Source organism: Cornus florida, unplaced genomic scaffold (genome assembly GCF_030987335.1).
Source record: "Cornus florida cultivar Cherokee Brave unplaced genomic scaffold, ASM3098733v1 CherokeeBrave_3.0.0_Hap2_Chr04, whole genome shotgun sequence".
In the NCBI taxonomy this organism is placed as follows: Eukaryota; Viridiplantae; Streptophyta; class Magnoliopsida; order Cornales; family Cornaceae; genus Cornus; species Cornus florida.
The window spans coordinates 27136546-27156318 of record NW_026775574.1 but is presented as its reverse complement, the minus strand read 5'-3'; the positions used below and the strand labels follow the sequence as shown (position 1 = coordinate 27156318).

The following is a 19773-nucleotide window of genomic DNA, read 5'->3' as shown; positions in this document are numbered from 1 at the left end:
ATTTGTAATTAAAGCCTAATTATACTGGCCCATTTTTTTATAGAAAGTTTAATGGGGATGGCTCTAGTGTCACATCAGCCCGAACTGGGCCTGGTCCTGGGCCAGCTGTGGTCCTTTAGTTACTTAAAAAGAAACATGACCAGCCCAGTCCTACCCAAAAGGACCAAAACACAACCAACCCATATTTTATTTGGTTTCGTTGGGCAAGGAACGTACTTACTGTGTCCCAGTCACACATGGATTGGGTCAGTCTATACCCAGATTGTCAAAAAAAAATTATTCCATCACTTGGAGAATTCACCAGGCTTGAAGTTTTCTTCACTCACCTGGAAGGAAATTCTATTCTGATGGTCTTAACCCATAAAATTACACGAATCAAATCTTAATACCATGCAACAAAAGACGATATGTTTAAATTGTGCTTAAATTAACCGATGGTCAAAACTTGCACACAAAATAATACATCGTCTATTTTTAAATTCATCTTTCATCTTCAGTCTAACCGACTGGTACACTTGCACACAAAATAATACAGAATCCAAAAAGAGATTTAAGTCTCATGTCTTCAAAGTAAATGATAGAACCACAACAACTTACCAACAAAAGCCCCAAAAAACGATTCCGCCAAGAGGTCTTTCCCTGCAGCTCAGTCTTTCCCTGCAGCTCGATTCTGCCAAGAGTGTCTACCATCGTTTTCAGCTGCTTTACAGATTCTCCCCCTGCATTAAAGATTCTTTTGCCAGCTTCTTTGATTCATATTCGTCAAGGTAGGTGAGACACTGCAGGCCAAAAGACAATCCGGCCACCACCAGAGCTACAAATTGGATCCACCACGGTATCTGTACCAAGAATAAAATCACATTCAATAGTCAAACATTTCACTAAATTTCACTAAATAGACAACATTTCTAAGAAGCCAGTCTACCATATATATTATAGGTATCAGGTAACCCTCAATTTCAACTGACAAATTATTGATATGGAGAAGAAACGGAGAGGTAGATTAGAAGAGGCCTTATCATGTGCGATCACAACCATTGTTCTTCCATAAATAAATTGAACCACAAGCTCCAATAGAAAAGTTTTCAAATAACAAAAAATAAAAATAAAAATAAATCAAAATGAAAATTTGAAGTATAATCTTTAATTTAAGTTCGAAAAATAACCAAGGTACATGAATTTAATTGAAGTTTAAGTGGGCTGCACTTCCCTCACAATTTATATATGGTAAGGGCAAAAATAATAATCATAAGCATGGAATGTCAAAACTTGTCAACTCTTCAAATTCCATATTTACAAACTCTAAAATCCATAATATGACTTCAAGAAGCTCCCAACACTACACAAGATCCAACTGACCAAGGTTTATACTCGGTTATTGATAATAATCTGGTTTTTATTCTTATCAAAATAAATAAATAAATAAATAACTTAATTAAAATAAATTAAAAAATAAATTAAAATTGAAAACACACATGCAAAAAGTTACAGATAAAAAATTGAAAATGCGCTGAAAAATGTAATTACAATAAGTCAATGCTACACACTTGAAGTGGACTTGCAAAAAGTTACAGATAAAAAATTGAAAATGCCCTGAAAAATGTAATTACAATAAGTCAATGCTAAACACTTGAAGTGGACTGTTGGCTATTATACCAAACTGTTTGGAGGAGCTAGTCATACGATTGGTGAGGATCTGATCAGCCCTAGACACATGATCTCAGAGAAAGAGGCTAGAATGCTTGGGAACAGAGTGACTGAGAATGAGATAAAGGCAGTGGGGATGGTGTTCACTGCAGTGTTTTGGGCCCTATGGGATGAGAGTAATGCAAGACATCACAAAGGGTGGGAATATCAGCTGCAGAGGTGGCTAGAGTTACCTGTTTCCAGATTCTTGATGCCAATTGTGTTTTAAAGGTTTACGGTTTTAATTACAATTTATTTCAATATAGAAGTAATATAGAATTCAGTAAAGAATAGGTTTAATAGACAAGATTACCAAAGGTAGTGTTGAACTTGAACTCATCATCAGATCTTCCATCATCAGATCCTCCTGAGAAGTAATAAATTTAGATAATTAATATATGTATGAACATTATGCCCCCGCCTATGTAATAATAAATGCACAGAGAGTGAGGGTTTTGTGGTTTGTCATAGTAGAAGTGAAGAGGCTACCTGAATTAGCTTGTCCAGACATTTCTGAAGAATGCAAGACCACTGTCAACCAAATAGTCAGGGAAAGTTTTGTTATATTAAATCATTATTTAACTATATAAACAACAATGAAGTAAATAACAATGAGGTGAAGAAATTACCAGATCTATTTTGTGCAGAATCATTTCCCTAGTATACCACCGAAAAATGGGGACAATGGCAGAGAAGAAAAACCGAAAAATGGGGGAACCACCGAAAATGCACATTAGGATTTAGGCGGAATGGGATGGAGAGGCTTCCATTTGTCCAAGAATGGTGTCATGGTGGGAGAAATAAGAGAAGAAGAACGTCTCAACATTGGGGAGGGAATTGGTAGATTCCGGAATCTACGTACAAACAGGAGAGCTTTCGTTGCCATTGTTGGAGCACTTTTGGAATTTCTTGAATAGCAGTCGAGCAGCCTCTTGAATCTCAAAGGAGCGGCGTGGAGCAGAATGTGAGATTCATGACCTAAACAATATAAGGATTTTGATAATAATAGCCATTGGATCAAATTTGATCTGATCCAATGGCCACAAATATAAGGGTATATAAACGATTGGTCTAACCGACTGCCAACTTGCACACAAAATAATACAGAATCCAAGATGAGAATTAAGTCTCATGTCTTCATAAGTAAAAGATAGAACCACAACAACTTACCGAAAAAGCCCCAAAAAGCGATTCCACCAAGAGGTCTTTCCCTGCAGCTCAATTCTACCAAGAGTGTCTACCATCGTTTTCAGCTGCTTTACAGATTCTCCCCCTGCATTAAAGATTCTCTTGCCAGCTTCTTTGATTCATATTCGTCAAGGTAGGTGAGATACTGCAGGCCTAAAGACAATCCGCCCACCACCAGAGCTACAAATTGGATCCACACCACGGTATCTGTACCAAGAATAAAATTACTTATCAAAAAAAAAAAATCCGTACCAAGAATAAAATCACATTCAATAGTCAAACATTTCACTAAATTTCACTAAATAGACAACATTTCTAAGAAGCAAGTCTACCATATATATTATGGGTATCAGGTAACCCTCTATTTCAATAGACAAATTATCGATATGGAGAAGAATCATAGAGGTAGATTAGAAGAGGCCTTATCATGTGTGATCACAGCCATTGTTCTTCCATAAATAAATTGAACCACAAGCTCCGATAGAACAGTTTTCGAATAACAAAAAAAAAAAAAAAATCAAAATCAAAATTTGAAGTATAATCTTTAATTTAAGTTCGCAAAATAACCAAGGAACATAAATTTAATTGAAGGTTTATGTGCAATGGCTGCACTTCCCTCTCACAATTTATATATATGGTAAAGGGCAAAAATAATAATCATAAGCTTGGAATGTCAAAACTTGTCAACTCTTCAAATTCCATATTTACAAACTCTAAAATCCATAATATGACTTCAATAAACTCCCAACACTACACATGACTCAACTGACCAATGTTTATACTAGACTAACGCTCGGTTATTAATAATAATCTGTTTTTTATTCTTATCAAAAAAAAAAATTACCCAATTTGAAAACACATGCAAAAAGTAACAGATAACAAATTGAAAATACCCTGAAAAATGTAATTATAATAAGTCAATGCTAAACACTTGAAGTAGTCTGTTAGAGAGAGAACACATCCTCTCCGAGTATGATATTAAAGTGGACTGTTGGCTATTATACCAAACTGTTTAGAGGAGCTAGTCATACGATTGGTGAGGATCCGATCAGCCCTAGACACAGGATCTCGGAGAAAGAGGCTAGAATGCTTGGGGACAAAGTGAATGACAATAAGATAAAAGCAGTGGTGATGGTGTTCACTGCAGTGTTTTGGGGCCTATGGGATGAGAGTAATGCAAGACATCACAAAGGGTGGGAATATCAGCTGCAGAGGTGGCTAGAGTTACCTGTTTCCAGATTCTTGATGCCAATTGTGCTTTAAAGGTTTACGGTTTTAATTACAATTTATTTCAATATAGAAGTAATATAGAATTCAGTGAAGAATAGGTTTAATAGACAAGATTACCAAAGGTAATGTTGAACTTGAACTCATTATCAGATCCTCCATCATCAGATCCTCCTCCTGAGAAGTAATAAATTTAGATAATTAATAAATTTATGAACATTATGCCCCCGCCTATGTAATAATAAATGCACAGAGAGTGAAGGTTTTGTGGTTTGTCATAGTAGAAGTGAAGAGGCTACCTGAGTTAGCTTGTCCAGACATTTCCAAAGATATCAAGACCACTGTCAACCAAATACTAAGGGAAAGTTTTGTTATATTAAATCATTATTTAACTATATAAATCAACAATGAAGTAAATAACAATGAGGTGAAATAATAAATCATTATTTAAGTATATAAATCAACAATGAGGTGAAATACTAAATCATTATTTAACTATATAAATCAACAACGAGGTGAAGAAATTACAAGATGTATTTTGTGCAAAACCATTTTCCCTAGTATTATCCCCAATTGGTGGTACGTCTCCAGACCCTTCAGAAGAAAAGACTGTCAACCAAAATATTCAGAAAATCAACTACATAAACAAGTGAAGACATTACCAGAACTAGCAGAATCCTTTCCCCCAGTATTCCCATTTTGGGGTGACTCATGTCCAGACCCTTCTGAAAATACAAAAGACCGTCAACCAGAAAATCAACTATATAAACAATAATGAAGTCGAGAGATTACCAGATCTGCTAGCGTCCCCATTTTTGGGTGGTTCAGCACTGAACCAGCAAAAAAGCACAGGAATGGGAGGTGCAATGGGATGGAGAGGCTTAAATGGTGTCATGCTAGGAATGGGAGAAATGGGAGAAGAAAAACGTCCCAACATAGGGGAGGGAATTGGTAGACGACGGAACCTACGTACAACCAGCAGAGCCTTCGTTGCCATTGTTCGAATCGCAGAGGAGCAGCTCTTGAATCTCAAAGGAGCTCCTAAACAATGAGGGCGGTGTCTAAGATTGTGCCCTGTAGTTACTAGGGATTATCAAGATTTTGATAATAATAGCCATTGGATCAAATTTGATCCAATGGCCACAAATAGGTATATAAAAAGGTAGGCGGGGTGTAGTCCAATTGTTATAGCATTATACAGTGGTGACCAAAATTTCATTGGGCCACTTTCTTATAAGGTTTGGTGCATAATTATATTGCTTTTAAAACTAATCACAAGGTTTGGTGCATAAGTAGCAATTTTTGCTAAGATAAATAAATTGCAAGTGGGGATGTAAAATTACTCTTTAGTTTGAGGAAGGGTTTTACAATCTTTCAAATTTTTAACTAGTGCCTGACATTGGTCCAATAACCTCCATTTCACCTAGGTCTATACACATTTTACATTAATCTTCTTCTTTTTTTAATATTTTCTTGATATTATGTTAATGGCTAATGAAAGAGAATTATTATTATTATTATCTTTTTAATTTTTAGACAGCCCAATTATATATATATAGCTCACTTAGTTATAAATCACCTCAACTGGTTGAGTCTGGTTCAGGTTCATACTCCATGATTTATACTAATTTTACCTCAAATTGTTCATCGCAGTTCATTTTAAGGTTTTATAAAAATTTATATATTTAATATATATCATAACTTATGTTTAATATAACTAATTTACATCAAAGGTGGGCCTAATACTACAAGCCAAGCTTAAGGCTCTTGTTATCATGGCAAAAATATAATGTTTTAGTCTAGTCACATTAGTCGTCACTACTGCTAAGTCCTACAGAAACTTTTGAAGTGCATAATTTCGAGTTAAAAGCTAGAGTGTGAGATATACATTTTGTAATTGACTAATTTCGTTGTCAAAACAAGCCCGATCAAGTTGTAAAATTTTGATTCAGAATTTCAAGATTGAAGATCAGAAGTAGATTTGAAGAAATTCAAGCGTTCATACTTTAATACACACTGAATGATGAGAACAATGCTTTAGAAAGGTATAAGAGTATGTAAGAACATTTAGGAAGTTTTGGAAGGTTGAAACACAACTTTTAGGAAGTTTTTAGATTCTGCCCAACTTGAACAGGTTCAATATTTGAGGCTCTGTGGAGATTTTCAAGACTGGTCATCTTAAACCAGTTCAACAATCTTGAACCGGTTCAAGAATTAAAAGGATTCTTCAAATTTTACACTGGCCATCTTGAACTGATTATACTTTCTTGAACCGATTTAAGGTCTTCAGACAGCTTTGGTAACTTTAGTTTCCTGATCTGTTTTGATTCCTATTTGGTATAGACTTCCTTCCAAAATCCTATGCACGAATTTGACTTGATTTCCAAGTATTCTTAGGTCTTTCCAAGTATTCTTAGGTCTTCCAAACTTCTGTATAATCTCTCTTTCATTCAACATTGAGGTATGACTTTTAAGAACAAAAATTCATTATTTAGAGAGAGCCTTTTGAGAGATATTTTTCAGAAAATCAAATCTGATTTTTCTGATTTTATTTTTTAGAGCACACACACAAACACAAGAGTGATTTAGTAGTGTTGTTCTCTATCTCATCGGAATTGGAGCATAATTGAAGATTCAGAGATTCTGAAAAGCAGATCTATTTCTTCTACATCAAATTTAGATCTTGAATAAAATCACATTCGATAGTCAAACATTTCACTAAATTTCACTAAATAGACAACATTTCCAAGAAGCCAGTCTGCCAGATATATATTATAGGTATCAGGTAACCCTCTATTTCAACAGACAAATTATTGATATGGAGAAGAATCATAGAGGTAGATTAGAAGAGGCCTTATCATGTGTGATCACAGCCATTGTTCTTCCATAAATAAATTGAACCGCAAGCTCCAATAGAACAATTTTCAAATAACAAAAAAAAAAAAAAAAAAATCAAAATCAAAATTTGAAGTATAATCTTTAATTTAAGTTTGCAAAATAACCAAGGAACATGAATTTAATTGAAGGTTTATGTGCAATGGCTGCACTTCCCTCTCACAATTTATATATATGGTAAAGGGCAAAAATAATAATCATAAGCTTGGAATGTCAAAACTTGTCAACTCTTCAAATTCCATATTTACAAACTCTAAAATCCATAATATGACTTCAATAAACTCCCAACACTACACATGACTCAACTGACCAATGTTTATACTAGACTAACGCTCGGTTATTAATAATAATCTGGTTTTTATTCTTATCAAAAAAAATAAAAAAAATTACCCAATTTGAAAACACATGCAAAAAGTAACAGATAACAAATTGAAAATGCCCTGAAAAATGTAATTATAATAAGTCAATGCTAAACACTTGAAGTAGTCTGTTAGAGAGAGACCACATCCTCTCCGAGTATGATATTAAAGTGGACTGTTGGCTATTATACCAAACTGTTTAGAGGAGCTAGTCATACGATTGGTAAGGAACTGATCAGCCCTAGACACAGGATCTCGGAGAAAGGCTAGAATGCTTGGGGACAAAGTGACTGAGAATAAGATAAAAGCAGTGGTGATGGTGTTCACTGCAGTGTTTTGGGCCCCATGGGATGAGAGTAATGCAAGACATCACAAAGGGTGGGAATATCAGCTGCAGAGGTGGCTAGAGTTACCGTTTCCAAATTCTTGATGCCAATTGTGTTTTAAAGGTTTACGGTTTTAATTACAATTTATTTCAATATAGAAGTAATATAGAATTCAGTAAAGAATAGGTTTAATAGACAAGATTACCAAAGGTAGTGTTGAACTTGAACTCATCATCAGATCTTCCATCATCAGATCCTCCTGAGAAGTAATAAATTTAGATAATTAATATATGTATGAACATTATGCCCCCGCCTATGTAATAATAAATGCACAGAGAGTGAGGGTTTTGTGGTTTGTCATAGTAGAAGTGAAGAGGCTACCTGAATTAGCTTGTCCAGACATTTCTGAAGAATGCAAGACCAATGTCAACCAAATATTCAGGGAAAGTTTTGTTATATTAAATCATTATTTAAATATATAAACAACAATGAAGTAAATAACAATGAGGTGAAATATTAAATCATTATTTAACTATATAAACAATTTTTTTTTTTGATAAATATTTAACTATATAAACAATAATGAAGGAAATAACAATGAGGTGAAAAAATTTCCAGATCTATTTTGTGCAGAATCATTTCCCCAGTATCCCCATTTGGTACATGTCCAGACCCTTCAGAAGAATGCAAGACCGTCAACCAAATATTCAGAATATCAACTAAACAAGTGAAGAGATTACCATAAGTGTTTTGTGCAGAATCTTTTCCCCCAGTATCCCCATTTTGTGGTGATTCATGTCCAAACCCTTCTAAAGAATGCAAGACCGTCAACCAAATATTCAGAAAATACTATATAAACAATAATGAAGTCAAGAGATTACCAGATATGCTAGTGTCCCCATTTTTCGGTTTTTCATCTGTGCCAGTGTTCCAATTTTTCGGCGGTTCAGCACTGAACCACCGAAAAATGCTGAACCACCGAAAATTGGGGACAATGGCAGAGATGAAAAACCGAAAAATGGGGGAACCACCGAAAATGCACATTAGGATTAGGTGGAATGGGATGGAGAGGCTTCCATTTGTCCAGAAATGGTGTCATGGTGGTAGAAAAAAGAGAAGAAGAATGTCTCAACATGGGGGAGGGAATTGGTAGATTCCAAAATCTACGTACAAACAGGAGAGCTTTCGTTGCCATTGTTGGAGCAATTTTTGGAATTTCTTGAATAGCAGACGAGCAGCCTCTTGAATCTCAAAGTAGCGGTGTGGAGCAAAATGTGAGATTCATGACCCAAACAATATAAGGGTTTTGATAATAATAGCCATTGGATCAAATTTGATGTGATCCAATGGCCACAAATATAAGGGTATATAAAGGATTGGCCATGAATTAGCGTAGTCCAATTGTTATAGCATTGTATAGTGGTGACCAAAATTTCATTGGGCCACTTCCTAATGGTCAAGTGAGTCCAAATACAGCACTGGACCCAGTTACTTACGGGTTGGAGAAACAGTAGGCCGTGGATCCATGCAATATAAGGCCAGCGACTCAATTGTGTGGAGACTTGTGTGAATTTTTTCTGCTTGGTTTGCAACTCTGAGAATAGACTAAAAATAGAAAATTGTACAAAAAATTCTGATTCAATTTTTTGAGAACTCAGTTATAAAAAGACTTATTTTCATAAAACTTGTCTTTTATAGTTCTCGAAAAACAGATTTTTGTTCTCTGAATTCTTGAGAACTGTTTTCAGAGTTACAAACCAAACATGCTCTGACATCGTTGTTCATTTTATGTTTCTAGTGCTTCCTCGTCAAGACACGGTCCTACATGTACAGAGCATCCAACACATAATTTTGGGAATGTAATTGCCCCCAAACATAGTCCCCTGCGAATTATTGTTGGAATTGTCAAGAGAGGGGTAACCCAATCACAACCAACTACAAAAAATGCATTCCTCGATGATTTTTGCACTTCTTGAAACAAAAAATGGTCGGAGACGGATGGATCACCTTAAATTGGTCCTTCGGTTTAATAATGCCTGTTTAACTAATCCGGTGGATCATGCGGGTGGCATTGCCCTCTGGTGGAAAGATGCGGTTCACTTAGAGGTGCTGGACCAGAATAATTTTCATATTAAAGCTTTGGTTCACCCGCAAAATAAAACACCTAGGACCTTTCCATAATTTATTCAAGTACAATTGACACCATTCGTGCATCACAATGGAAATATTTAGAACAACAGTCTCAATTTTGGACGACGCAATTAGTGCTTATAAGTGATTAATGATATTCTTTATACATCTGAGAAGTGTGATGGGCTAGTTAAGACAAGGTGGCGTTTGCGTTCATTCCAATCTTTGATAGAGATATGCAATTTGGGTGATTTAGGTTATGCAGGCTATCCTTTTACTTGGAATAACCAACGGGATGGTCGAGTTAATATCCTGTTGGAAACTAGTCATAAAAAATAATGTTTCAAGTGTGAATGAAACTTGTCTGCAACTAAATTATAGTTGGGTGCATAGATGCAACTCATTTTCTATACTAGTACTAAAATGCAAGAAGATGAGGTAATTAATAATCAAACAATGCAAAACCGTACGAATTGGAGGCTACAAGTTTATATAGTGAAGCTTTGAGTTTGAGCTTTTTTTGCAAGTGACAGTACCTAATATCATATCCATAACAGCACTTTGGTTAATATTATGGGTGCTCTTGAAATAATTAAAGAGATTATGGTTAATTTTTGTTTAGTCCTTCTAAAGTAGAAAGTCAAGGGTTCAAGACCCCATAGGGCCAAGTGTGGCGGTGTGATTGTGTTTCTTACCAACGTACCAAAAAAAAAAAAAAAAAAAAGTGCTGAAAGTAAGGGAGATAACTAAACAGAAAATTCTTAAATATCAGGATGGTAATGATAGAAACGCTTTAAGAAGAAATTCAAGCTTGTAGAACAAAAGATGCATGCTTATACTATTGTACTTGCTCCTTATTTTTTTTTTTTTGGGTATCAATAAGAACCGACAAGTAATGCTCAAAATTTTAATAGAGTGATCTGATTGTAACATAAGCCCTTCGTACTCTATATTTTTTACTTCTTAGAGCATTAGATTGGCTCAAAATTTGACTTGGTTAAGCTACAAAAACCGTCAAAATTTGACTTGGTTAAGCCCTTCATTAGTGCATGTTTCAGACAAATCTAGCACATTAGTCACACAAATTATTTTTGAAATATTTTCAAATACATAAGAAAGAAAACAAATATAATAAAGCACCTTAATTAACAAAATAACAGTCCCAAAAACAAACCTATCTTTTTTCCGATTCCACTCGATTCAGTGACAAATTAAATTAAAATTGCATTGTCTCTTCTTTTTCTTTTTCACAGATAAAATTAGGGTTTAGAGAGATGAAAAAGATGAGAGCCCAAGTAGATAAATCATATTGCACACCATTGTTTCAGAATTTCAGGAACTGAAAAATCGTGTCTGAAGTAACCAAATATTCTTGAAACTAAAAGAATTAGACACTAGGCTCAATAGTATGTCTTCAACTCTAAATTTCCTTCAATTCTGAGTGCTTTGACTTAATTTAAGTGCATCAACATATTATCAACATCATCAGTCGTCATCACTAGAGTCAACGTTGACATCAACATCCTCATAACGTTGACATTAACATCCTCACCTAGAATCGTCATCTAGAATCACGTAATCCTCTTGCATAAAGATACATTTGATTAAGACAAACTGAAAAGAGACTTCCTATCATAATTAGTCATTTTAAAAACAACATCACTGCTACAACAATAAGGGTATTTATATAATTCAATTAGCTAGGCAAAAAAAACATACCTTATTTACTTTTTGCCAACACCACCCATTCCCATCAACTCTCTTCTTTTAGAAAAGAAACCTATATTATTAGGACAAAAGAGAAAAAGTTTTAAAGGCGTTAATAAACTTGTAAAACATATATTCTGAAATTAAAAACTAAACTTCCAAGTCTTTAATTCCCATTAATAAATTGTTTGAGTATCACATCATAACAATATGGGTTAATTACACTCACACCCCCTGAGGTTTGTTCTATTAACAGCTAGATGAAACTTGGCTCATTTTTTAACATGCACACCTCATGTCAAAAATATCATCCAAACAAGCCTTTAAAATGCAAAAAAAGACGAGTTTGCCCCCAATCTTTAATTCATTTTAATAATAAAAATAAAAATATATATCTCAATTTGTAAAATGACAAATTTGTCCCCATTAATTGAAGTCCTCTGTCCGTAATTACCCAGCGACGCCCACAGCTTCTCTTCCCCTCCCTCTCCACTGGTTGCCACCATCTCTCCTCAACAACGGCTGCCGCCTCCACCCACCACCACCATCTCTCTTCACCCATCGTTACCATCTCTATTCAATCATGATCGCAGCCACCATATCTCTGCACCCACTGCCACCATCGCTCTCCACCCACCGGTGATTACCGTATCACCATCTTTCTTATCATTACCAACATGGTTGATCTGTGCGGACCGTGCCTATAGGTGGCCCAATAAGCCGCTGTGAGAGTAAGGAGGAGGAGGTTGGTTGTAGATGGGCAGTACAAGTAGGAAGTGGATTGCAGCGGTGAAAGTTCCAATGAACTAGGGTTTGTGAAATTTTCTAAAGGAATTCGGATTGATTTATGGTTTGCAGACTGCGGCGGAGGTGACAATGAAGGAATTGTTCCTCTCATTGTTCTTCTTGCTGTTTCTTCGAATTTAGGTCGGAGCTTTCCCGGCGTTCAAGATTCTAAATTGATGACCAACGACTCTTCATTGTGTATTATATTTGTGTATTAATTATCTGTGTGTGTGACTAACGTGTGATTGTTCTTCTTGGTATGTGTTTGTGCGTATGTACGTATATGTGATCACAAACACACTCAATTCTTACCTTTTGAGAAGGGAAAAAAAAAAAAAAACACTCAATTCTTTAACTTTCCTTTTCAGCAAATATACATATATCCTTCAACAATCATACAAACAATATATAGATATACAGAAACACAAGCATCCAAGTAAATGATTTCTAATATAGAAATATATATCTTTATATATTATTCGTTTGTGTTTGTGTGTGACTCTCTCTAATGGGACTTTTACATATGTGTATATATAATATATCTATATACAGGATGAATTTGATGATTTATGTATTTGCGGGTGTGGAGGGGTGTGAAGCGGTGGTGGGGCTATGAGTGGTGGCGGTGGGTGTGATGGTTAAAAAGGTAATTTTATTATTTAAATAGGACAATTAATAAGTCAAAGGGCAAAATAATCAATTCACACTGTGTCAGATGTGGTAGGGGTGTCTTTGTTAACTTTAGCAAACTTGAGGGGATGTGATTGTTCAAAAGGGGGTTAAGTTTCATCTATTTATCAATAAGTTAAACCTCAGGGGGTGTGAGTATAATTAACCCTAACAATATTATATAATGAATGTAGAAACAAAAACAAAAACAAAAAATCCGTATGTGAAACATAATAAATAAACGTAACCAATAGCTAAAAACGCCAATTAAAATTTTAGAAAAAGTAAGAGTTTGTTACCTGATGACTGAGGAGGCATGTTTCTCGAACCTTGTTCTTGCTAAATGTTAAGGCCCGATGCTAACCCTAAAAATAAGAAAACACTCAAGTTGTGTGGAAGAGGTTTCACAATCTCACTCATAACAATTAAAACACTACCATCTAAGTATTATTTGTATCATGTATTAACCCAACCCAACTATGCTTTCAATCGAAATGTTGGACACCTATCCGTAGAAAGAGGTGTAATTACGGATAGGTGTGATTAGCATATATTATACTCAGCTCTTATGTTAAGTTAATCCAATAACAAAGTACAATGCATCAGTTTAGGAATAATCTTCAAAATTAACAAATCAATACCCTGATATTCTGGATTCTAATAACAAAAGAAAATCAAAAACCAAAATTTGAAAATAAAAATATGGCAAGATTGAATATATCCTTCAAACATTACACAGACTGTATTTCTATGTGAAACAAAACATCCCGGATTTCTCAATTGGGTGGGCCAAATCAAAATATATCAACCAAAATCAACTGTTATTTAATTCAATTTTAGTTAACTAACAATGTTTCTTTAGACAATTGACTGATTAAGGCATAGAAAATCCTATTTGGATAATTAATAAAAAAAATTACCAATTTTTTTCTGAACAATTCACCACTCAGTACCCTATCTCTTCTTTTGACCAATTTACTAATCCTATTTGAGAATCTACTAGTGGAAGCAGAGTGTGAGGTAGTTCATGGCAAGCCCCCTTCCAACACTATGGAATTCACTCAAAAGCATGCTTTTTGTAAGTATTTTAATTTTCAAGAAGTAACTTTAGAGCTTTACCCTATATTAAGCACTTTTGCTTGTCAAAGTTCTTGTTATGATTTTTTTTTTTTTTTTAGTTCTGAAAAGAATTCCATCTTCAAAAAGCTTGGCATTTTGATAAAAATTCTTTCAGATTCAATCTCTGCAGATTTCTAATCCAATTCAGATTTTTTTTTTCTTTTTTCATGCCCAGATTAAAATTTTATTGTAAGACTAAATTGACACAAAATAAAAAATAAAATAAAAAAAATTACAGAAATAGAAGTTATAAAAACAAATATATATATAGATTACGGGGATTACCTCAAAATGCAATGCAAATTTTGTTACTTTATACTGTAAAAAAAAAAAATTATTTAAAAAAGATCATAAAATATTTCACCAATAGGATTTAGTTTGCAAAACAAGAATTACAGAGCTTGATTAGTTGATTTAGAAAAGAAAAAAAAACCCATACATACAAGTTAGCAGTTGCAGAGAGAGAGGGGGGCAAGCTTGAGAGTTGAGAGCCAGTTGCTGAAGCTTGCGAACGGGGAACCCGAACTGGAACAGCGGGCGATGGAAACTGAAAGGTATGGGTTTTGATTTTTTGAACAATCTGAAATCATATGCCGATATGGGTTTTGAACTTCTGATTCTTGCAGACAGATAGATAAAACTGAACTATATGGGTTTTGAACTTCTGATTCTTGTAGTTTTTGTAGTTTGCAGTTACAGAGAGAGGGAGGGGGCAAGTTCAGAGTTGAGAACGAGAATAGAGATGGAGGCGATTGGAGAGCTGAAATGATTTGCCCTAAAAAATATCGTGAATCTCACATTTATTTTACAGACTTCAAAACTCGTGATCCCAAAACAAAGAAACCCTAGCAGGTTCTTAGCGAAAAGTAAAATTGTCCTAACGTTTTTTTTTTTTTTTAAAAAAAAAAATTGTCCTAGACGTTTCAGAGGTCTTTATAGCAACATTTGACCTAGTGTAACTCTTTCTCTCTCTTCCTCTAGTAATTATGAGCAGCGGACCCCGCTCGGTTTTATTTACCTTTGCTTTGAGATTCCGGGTCCGTACCCGATATTTTTGGTTGAGAGCGGTATAAGTAATTAATTGGTCATCACAAGCTGACGTCATGCTGTTGACTGGGGTTTCGGCTCTCATGGTCCGAGGGTAAATTTATGTGCGGTGGTGGTGTATGTGTTAGCTAGATGAAGACCGTTGATGGGTACGAAATTGAAGTGGGAGTGCATCCGATGGCCAGAAGGGAAGATGGTATGATGATCTTGTTAACTATATAGGGAGAGATTGAATGCTTCTCGGGTTTGTAATAAAATAAGCGTTGGAGTGGCGCTGGTACAATACACCAATTTATCAATCACCGTATAATTCATGCACACTCGAAACTTTATAAATTCAGATGATTAAACTTTATAATGAGATCATATTAATTTATTAATTAATAACATTATTATTTTGAGAAAAATTATAATTTATACCAAACTTAGAAATTAAGATAATAGCATTATTTACTTTTTATTGCTTTTATTTTATTAAAAAACAAAAAAAACTTTCATTGCTTATGGTAGCTCGGTACCAATTATTTTTAGGTCCGTTCACTATACTATAATTTTTTTCTTAGTTTTCAAATTAATGGTTTTTATGAAGAAAAAAAAAAATTATTTCCCATATAAAATTATCTCAAACAAGATGTTCTCAATACTGTTTTTAATTTCTCTAATTTGTTATAAAAAAATAATTTTATGCTATTGCACTTTGCACTCGTTTAAGAGAATGTAATGACAAAGACAAAATTCATTAAATATCAAAATTTAATAATAATTTATCCTTTTTAAACCTAGTATATTAAAATTTAATCACCTTTTATTGATTTCTTTCTGCACCAAAACTTTATTCCAAATAGACTTAAAACACATTCTTAGTTCAAAATTAATTTTTAAATTTAAAATTATAAAACAATTGTTGTGACCGCACAAGTTTTATAAAACTCGATGCATTAGTGAGTGTCCCGAAACTGATCCGAAAAAAGATCCCAAACGCGAAAGCGAAAAAATAAAATAAATAAATGGTCTCTAAAAATGCATACCACCTTTAAGACTCCAAAGTAATTTCCCGATAAGTCACGGAACTCAAAAAAATACAACATGGAAGCTAAGGTTTTAAAACGAACAAGTTATGCATATAATCTAATTTACTATTTACATTTAATTGAATTTCATCAATAGTTTAATAAACCAATTAACATCTTTTTAATCTCACGCTCATTGATACTAAGTTCATTTCAAGCCCATAATCCCAGTAAATGATCTCTACTCACTATACTCACGTATAGTTATGTAGTGGCTTTTATAAATTTAAAAGTTGGTATTCTCAATTACCATATTAATACACTTATATTTTGTTGATCATGAGACCGTACATCAACCACCGCCATTGCCACCATTTATTTTTTTAAAATTATAGAAGAATGTCATTTTATTTATTTAATATATTTGTTACTAATACGATATTTTGGAGTACTTAATTTGAAATTTATTCCAATCTAAATTTTAAATTGGTTCAACTAAACACTAGAGTGTTTATTATCATTTCATTTCAACACATTTCATATTTACAACCAAACAACAGAATGAGAATGGTCATTCCATTCCATACCCATTCTCATTCCATTCCCACTTGCATTTCATTTCATTTCTATACACCAAATGAAGTAAAATATTATGTTTGGTAGTGCTTTGGAGTTGGAATTCGAGAAAATTTTTTTTTTTTTTAAATTTGGAAATACAATTGGAAAAGGAATTGGATTGTAATTAAAATAAGATTTTATTTTAAGTTTGGAATAAATTGGAATTTGTAAAAAGAAATTTGAGAATAAAAAAAAAAAATTGTACGATTTTGGATAAGGAATTTAAAAGCGTGAAAGAAGTAGTTTGTACAACAGGGAAGTTTGATAATGGATTTAAAAAGGTGAAAAAATTAGTTTGTAGAACAGGGCAGTTTGTAGCTGTGGTAGAAGGGTTATTTTTGTAACTTCAATGGTTAGTTAACAAATCCCTTTAACTTACTTCAATTTTTTCCCAAATTTCTTTAGATTACAATTTTTCTTATCAAATCCCTACAAACCCAATTCCTTTTTTAAATTCCATTGTTTCAAACAAAACAAGTCCCTTTGAAATCCAATTTCCATAAAATCTTGGGATTCCAAACACCGCGTGAAGATACTAATTTCTACAATCCCAAAATTCAAAGGTTAGTTAACATTTCCCTTCAAATTCTTTCTATTTTTTCCCAAATTTTTTTACATTACAACTTTTCTTATCAAATCCCTACAAACCCCAATTCCTTTTTTAAATCTTCCAAACAAAACAAGTCCCTTATAAAATTCAATTCTCATAAAATCTTGGGATTCCAAATACAACATGAGTATACTAATTTTTTTACAATTTCAAATTTTATCTGCCAATTCGATACAACCAAACATGGCATAAATGGTCATTCTATTGGTTGGCTATTCCATCTTATTCTAGATCTGTTGCATGGGGGCAGTTGCATGGCTGCCAATGATGTTATGGTGCAAGATTGGGGATTTCTGATCCGTACAGGGAATGAGTTCATCTTTTTTCTTGATCCTTGGTATAATGATAAGACCTTATTGCAGAGGTTTGTTTTATCTGAGGGGTGTATGGCAGTTTCATTTGCCCAGGGATGCAAAGCTTAGTTCACTTATATGGAATGGGGACGTGGAATTTGAGTTTCAATGTTTTTTTTTAGGGAAAAAATCACATAACTTTCTTCTATTTTCATTTTGGATCAAATTGTCCCCACAAAAATTAAACACCCCCTTCAATTATAAATCGTCATCACATTGTCCTACTTCCATTCAAACCCGTTAACCTAGGGTTTGGGTAGCAGCGCGTTGTCCTACTTCCATTCAAACCCGTTAACCTAGGGTTTGGGTAGCAGCGCGTGACCAACACGCGCTTATCAATTTTTTTTCTTTCTAAAATACCCCTTCCCTAGACTCTGTGTTATATTATATATAAGCGTGTGTTGTGTTCAAAGCTTTGAAGCCCTAAAAGGAAAGGGAAGGGGAGGCCGCGTTTTGCTGAAGTCGTCTTCGAATCCGAAATCACTATGTCACAAATTCCTCTCCACGCCCAATCGTCTCCGAATCCCAAATCACTCGTCAAAAACTCCTCTCCACGGCCCAATCGCTGCTAGAATCCAGACCCTTTGCTGGAGAATTTTGTCAGATTCTCGGGTCAGAGCTTGGTCGCCGGAGAATTTGTTTATGAAGGTTCCACCACCGTCTCTTTCCCTTGCTTATTTGTCGCCGTTGTTCCCTGCGTTTTGCTTATTTGTCATCGTTGTTCCCTGCGTTTTGGTGTTGTGGAAGAAACAGAGGTGGCGTCGAAGTTCAGTACGATCACCTCCGGCGGAGGGTTCTCTTGTGGGATAGTGACGAACAACCATGTGCTGGGGTGGTAGTTAAATTGGAGCTGAGATTCAAAGCCAATTTGGGAATTTCACAATGTTGAGTTTGGTTGCTGATGAGTCTCATCTTGTGGTGTGACAAAGTCTGGGACTTTGATCTGTAAAGGAAGGAAGATGCATCTGCAAAATTTTAAAATTGAACCAAAAAAACAAAAATTAGATTTATAATCTGAGACCAAAACAACGTCAGAGAACAGACCCAGTAAATAAAATTATTGTGGCGACCTTGTGGGCGGGTGTGTGTGAGCGTGTGCAGGGGGCACCAGTAGGCTACCACACTGGGCAAGCTACAGGTGCACAATCCCACATCGTCTGGGTGTGGATGGGGCAAGTGCTATATGTAAATTCAACACCCTTCTATGACACAACGCGTTTTAAAACCGTGATGGCCGTGAACCCATCAGAACTCTGTAGTTAAGCGTGCTTAACTTGGAGTAGTACCAGGATGGGTGACCCCCTGGGAAGTCTCTGGTCTGGGTGAGCCAAAAGCGGACAATATTGTGTCTGCCCAGGGTGAGGGTCGTTACAAATGGTATCAGAGCCTGACCCAGCCGGAAGTGTGGCCAATGAGGACGTTGGGCCCCAAAAGGGGGGTGATTGTGGCGACCTTGTGGGCGGGTGTGTGTGAGCGTGTGCAGGGGGCACCAGTAGGCTACCACACTGGGCGAGTTACAGGTGCACAATCCCACATCGTCTGGGTGTGGATGGGGCAAGTGCTATATGTAGATTCAACACCCTTCTATGACACAACGCGTTTTAAAACCGTGATGGCCGTGAACCCATCAGAACTCTGTAGTTAAGCGTGCTTAACTTGGAGTAGTACCAGGATGGGTGACCCCCTAGGAAGTCTCTGGTCTGGGTGAGCCAAAAGTGGACAATATTGTGTCTGGCCAGGGTGAGGGTCGTTACAATTATATAATTCTTTCACTTTCCTTAATTTTCTTAGAAACCAACCAAAGGAATAAGGAAAATTCTTTAACCATAAAAAAAAAAAAAAAAAAAAAAAAAAAAAAAATGAAAACATAAAATTTCAGACATTAATCAAAAGGGAACATCAAAATTGAAGAGGGATAACCATACTTGTTGTACGGCCTTGTGCTGTGGTGGAAGGTGACGTGTAAAGCCCCTGTATGGAGTTGTTGGTTTTAGATTGCCCAGATTACAGAAATGTCTGTATATATGAGTAGAAATATATATA

The 19773-nt window shown here is 35.0% G+C and overlaps 1 protein-coding gene across 13 annotated transcripts; it reads right to left on the bottom strand.

Moving 5' to 3' along the window:
* Positions 1-408: 408 nt before the first annotated feature.
* On the bottom strand, positions 409-15010 carry LOC132303042 (uncharacterized). 13 transcript variants are annotated; one of them, XM_059800088.1, is made up of 15 exons: positions 14536-15004; positions 14378-14410; positions 13273-13338; positions 11531-11591; positions 8422-8490; positions 8063-8086; positions 7887-7940; positions 4764-4826; positions 4630-4695; positions 4401-4442; positions 4222-4278; positions 2316-3081; positions 2176-2217; positions 2000-2053; positions 409-839 (listed from the first exon to the last, which is right to left on the bottom strand). In XM_059800088.1, the coding sequence occupies exons 6-12, from the start codon at positions 8082-8084 to the stop codon at positions 2945-2947; spliced, it is 441 nt and encodes a 146-aa protein (XP_059656071.1). In that variant the 5' UTR covers positions 8085-8086; positions 8422-8490; positions 11531-11591; positions 13273-13338; positions 14378-14410; positions 14536-15004; the 3' UTR covers positions 409-839; positions 2000-2053; positions 2176-2217; positions 2316-2944. The 13 variants fall into 13 exon arrangements, with proteins under 13 accessions (XP_059656071.1, XP_059656070.1, XP_059656061.1 ...); XM_059800087.1 differs by lacking the exon at positions 8422-8490; XM_059800078.1 differs by lacking the exons at positions 8422-8490; positions 11531-11591 and having other exon boundaries at positions 2316-2714; positions 2857-3081.
* Between the last annotated feature and the right edge of the window lie 4763 nt (positions 15011-19773).